The following is a 4,332-nucleotide window of genomic DNA, read 5'->3' as shown; positions in this document are numbered from 1 at the left end:
TATCCGGTACCGCACAGTCATCCTGCAATGCTTGTCAATGCTCTAAAAGTCATCGTTTACCATTTGTTGTTTCTTCCTCTATTAGTACAACTCCTTTAGAGATTTTACACTGCGATGTCTGGGGCCCTGCCCCTGTTGTTTCCATTGATAAATTCATATATTATGTGTGTAGAAACGCAACCCTAAAACGATGCAGAAGATAATGGAAAAACAAAACAAACAATGCACACGAATTTTACGAGGTTTGACAAGGTTGCCTACGTCCCCGGTGAGATGAGATCCGGCTTCACTATCAATGGAGAATAGGGTTACAGCGCTCGTCCTCACACCTCTCAGTATTGCTTGCATTTCAGAGAGAGAAACCCTCGCAACAAATATATAGCAAAAAAACCCTAATCCGAAAAGTACACAATTGCCTGTCTAAGTGCTGCACCAGTACTCCCTGGATTAAACTGTGACAGAATACAAGACATCATACACCAACAATGTGATCATTGTTGATGACTCTAGCAAATATACTTGGATGTATCCAATTGTGTACAAATCAGATGTGCTTTCTGTTTTCCTCAAGTTTAAACTTCTTGTTGAAAATTATTTTTCATGTTCCATTAAAAGCTTACAAATTGATGGTGGAAAGGAATTCGAGAAGCTAGATCCTTTTCTGGATTCCAATGGCATTTCCCGCCGCATATCCTATCCTCATACATAGGCCCAAAATGGCGCCGCATAACGGAAGCACAGTCATATCGTCGAATCAGGCTTGCTCTCCTTTTTCACTCTCATATTCCATCTATTTACTAGTCCTACGCTTTAATTACAGCTTCTCCTTCCCCTTCCCCTATTCTCCTTCCTTGTTCTGTTCTACTTACCCTACTAGTAGTTCTACTAGGCCTCCTAATCCCTCTGATGGGCCTTCATCAAGTTCTCCTAGTGGGCATTCTCCAATCTGCCTCAGTGAGCCTCATGACAGCCCTGGGCCTCACACTGGGCCTCTTGATAGTTCTTCTTCTGCTTGACTTACACTAGTTCTGCCTGATGCTGAACCTAATGGATCTGCACATAACAGTCCGCCTGCACCTGTGGTTCCTATTGTTTCTTCTCGGTAGCCTCTACATCCTATGCTTACTAGATCTCGGACTGGGGCTTTGTGTCCTCCTCCCACACATCTTGTTGGGTAATTGGATTGAATATTGTCATTGTTGGCAACTAGAAGGTGATGTGTGGGTAAAGGTTTTAAAGTGGCTCAACTGTTAATTTAAGTGAATTGATGGGTTCAACTGAATTGGGTAATTAACATGGTGATGTAAGCCCAATCAGTATATAAATTTCTTGCTGCCCATGTGGAGCCCAAGTTATTGGTTTCAAATTACGGTTACATGTGATAATGCAAACAACAAGAATTTGACAGCCTAGCAAAAGAAAAACAGATTTTTCAATGCCATGCGTTGCCATACTATTGGTTCAGCTACTGTTAATAGAATTAAAAAGGAAAGAGGAAGTCAAGTTTTAATAGAAATCAAAGTCTCATACATAAAGAACTTATTATCTAACTTGTACGGCAGCAACACTTGGAGGAGAAAAAGCATCGTCATAGGTGAGGACAAATCTGGATAGGACTCTTCAACGTGGAAAGCATTGGTTGGTTATTTCTATTAGAATATTCAAATTATATGCTTTCAACAAGAGTCCAAGAGAACTATGTTTCTTTTTACACGTGAACAACATCTAAGAAGAGATAAAAATTAAAAGAGAAAAGGGGAGAGTCCAAGAATGTGCAGAGTTTGATTTCAAAGAGGATCGGTTGTTGCTTCCAAAAGCAATAAAAACCTGCAGAACCGTGAGACTCGATACGACAATTAATTTGGAGAGGAGTAGCAAGAAGGAAAAAAAAAAGAATTATGCTCGTTAGTTGTCGTACGTTTCTTTGTCAAACATTCAATGGAGATTTCACTATGAACAAGAATTAAAGAAGATTAGCATCTTGCTGCTATGTTGATGGTCTGAGCATGTTCAAGTCTTCCTCTAAACATCAAGCAAGCAATCATCAATGGGGTTTACACAGGCTGAGGTAACCCGTATCTGAAATCCCTATTTTTGTATTCTAGAGTGTTTATTGTTGAGAAACTCTAGATCAATGGTGTATTGGGTTGGGATTTTATTTTATTGATTTAAAATTGTTAACCTAGCAAGTTGGGGCTTGTCTAGGGTGTGGGATTGTTGCCTTTGTCTGAGTTGCATCTCAGATTGAAGCAGGGCTAAGTTCCTGGACCGTTGTAGCAGTTAAAAAGTTGAGTATTGGGGAAATACGAAACCCTATATGGGTATTCCTCCGTGGAGTAGGCACTCTGGCTGAACCATGTATATCTGGTGTTATTGTCTTGCATTTATTTTTCTACATATATTTGAAATGCATGTTGTGCAGAGTGGTGGAACACTGTCTGGTAGACTCAACCACATTGTGGTGTGAGGTGGACGTGTCGTTGTTTGTATGATTGGTAATTACGGGATTACCTCGGCAATCTAGAACTTGAAAATTAGAAGTTCTTGTTGGGTTGCAATTAAGGAAATTTTTGGAACCACTGATTCACCCCCCTCTTAGTGTCAACCTGGGAACATCAAGTGGTATCAGAGCGAGTTTCCCTAAGAAGGAAGCTTAATAGTTTCGGGTCTGAATACTGAGAAGATATAGATGGCATCCAATGACGGTAATCGTATGCATGGAAAGATTCCTTTCTTTAATGGGTCGAATTACAACTTTTGGAAAATCAGGATGGAGGCTTACCTAAAGTCTCAGGGTTATGGAGTTTGGTTAGCAGTGAAGAATGGTTACAACCCCCCCACTATAGATATCACAGATAAAATAGAGATGAAGAAGTGTGAAGACGATGCTAAAGCAGTGAATGCACTTCTAGGCTCCCTAGTGAGCAATGAGTTTGCAAAAGTGGTCAGCTGCACAACATCAAAGGACATATGGGACAAGTTAAAGAGTGTTCATGAGGGAGATGATAAAATCAAAGAGGCGAAGCTGCAACACCATAGGAATTTATTCGAAAGTCTGAAAATGTCTGAGGGAGAGACCATTAATCAGTTTATGAGCAAGGTAAACAAAATCATCAATTCTATTAGAGGGTTAGGAGAAGAGGTAAAGGATGCAGTGGTGGTGAAAAAAAAATTGGGATCTTTACCTGACTTGTACAACCCTAAGGTGTCTGCCATTGAAGAATCTAAAGACTTGAACACAATGAAATTAGATGAACTACATGGAACTCTGATTGCTTATGAGATGAGGATGGTCAAGCCCAAGCCCATAGAAAAGGAAGCTGCCTTCAATGCTTTGAAAAAATTGAAAATCAATGAAGATAGTGAACAAAAAGATTCCGATGATGAGTTAATAGCTTACTTGGCTAGGAAACTCAAGAAAGGTAGAGGTAAATACAAAGGAAAACTTCCTTTGAAGTGTTTCAATTGTGATGGTATAGGGCACTTCGCTTCTAAGTGTCCAAAGAATGATAAATTGAGTGATTCTGAGGATGAAGATGCTCAAGAAAGCAAGTTCAAAAAAGGAAAGAAGAAGTTTATTCCTAAAAGAAGAAACTTCAAGAAGAAAAACTTAATATCAAAGCAGTGCAAGTCTTCTTCAGAGGAGCCATCAGAGGACTATAATGAGTCAGATGATGAGTCACCTGAGACACTATTTATGGCACTTGGTGATAGAGTGCAATTCCAGACTACTGAAGAGTCTGAGGAAGAGGAAGAACAAGAAGCTCAGTATGACTTAATAGCAAATTTGCATTCTGCTTTAACTGATCTCAAGGAAGAGAGGAAGAAAATGAAAGATCTAGAGATTCAGCTTGTTGAAAAGGAGAACCAGATTAGTCAGTTAAATATTACAGTTGAAGATATGGCTAAGATCAATGATGAGCTGAGTGTCAATCTATCATTCAAGGCAGAAGAGTGCACTACACTTGAAGAGAAATTGGAGATATTGAAGACTGAATTGGAAAAGATACAGAAGATGAATTTACAAGAAGAAACTACACCATCTCCTTCAATTACTATCTTAAAATCCAAGGATAAAGAAATTATGATTTAATCAGTTGAAGCAGATACTCCATCATCAAGCAAAGGAAATGAAAATGTGTTAGATAAGATTTTGAGTTTTCAAAGACCTCTACATATGAAGACTGTCCTTGGATATGTGGCACAGGGATCTTCTGAAGTAGTGGAGACTAAAGGCAAAGGAACTGCAGAAATTCCAATGAGGTTTGTCAAGGAGAAACAGAGGGGCTCACAAATGTTTTACAATGATGGATTTACTTCAGTTGACTATCA

The 4,332-nt window shown here is 39.2% G+C and overlaps 1 protein-coding gene across 1 annotated transcript; it reads left to right on the top strand.

Moving 5' to 3' along the window:
- The first annotated feature begins 2,689 nt into the window (after window positions 1-2,689).
- On the top strand, window positions 2,690-4,093 carry LOC122067578. The gene is made up of 2 exons (XM_042631407.1): window positions 2,690-3,548; window positions 3,642-4,093. The coding sequence occupies exons 1-2, from the start codon at window positions 2,690-2,692 to the stop codon at window positions 4,091-4,093; spliced, it is 1,311 nt and encodes a 436-aa protein (XP_042487341.1).
- Window positions 4,094-4,332: the final 239 nt, after the last annotated feature.

This window comes from Macadamia integrifolia, unplaced genomic scaffold (assembly GCF_013358625.1).
Source record: "Macadamia integrifolia cultivar HAES 741 unplaced genomic scaffold, SCU_Mint_v3 scaffold2984, whole genome shotgun sequence".
In the NCBI taxonomy this organism is placed as follows: Eukaryota; Viridiplantae; Streptophyta; class Magnoliopsida; order Proteales; family Proteaceae; genus Macadamia; species Macadamia integrifolia.
Note: the sequence above shows the minus strand (reverse complement) of the source record. Positions and strands in the feature narration are given on the sequence as shown.

Excerpts from the sequence above, each read along its gene's own strand:
- LOC122067578 (XM_042631407.1), top strand. The coding sequence starts at position 2,690 with ATGGCATCCAATGACGGTAATCGTATGCATGGAAAGATTCCTTTCTTT. Across the intron at positions 3,549-3,641 it reads GGATGAAGATGCTCAAGAAA|AGGAGCCATCAGAGGACTAT; the intron begins GCAAGTTCAAAA and ends AGTCTTCTTCAG.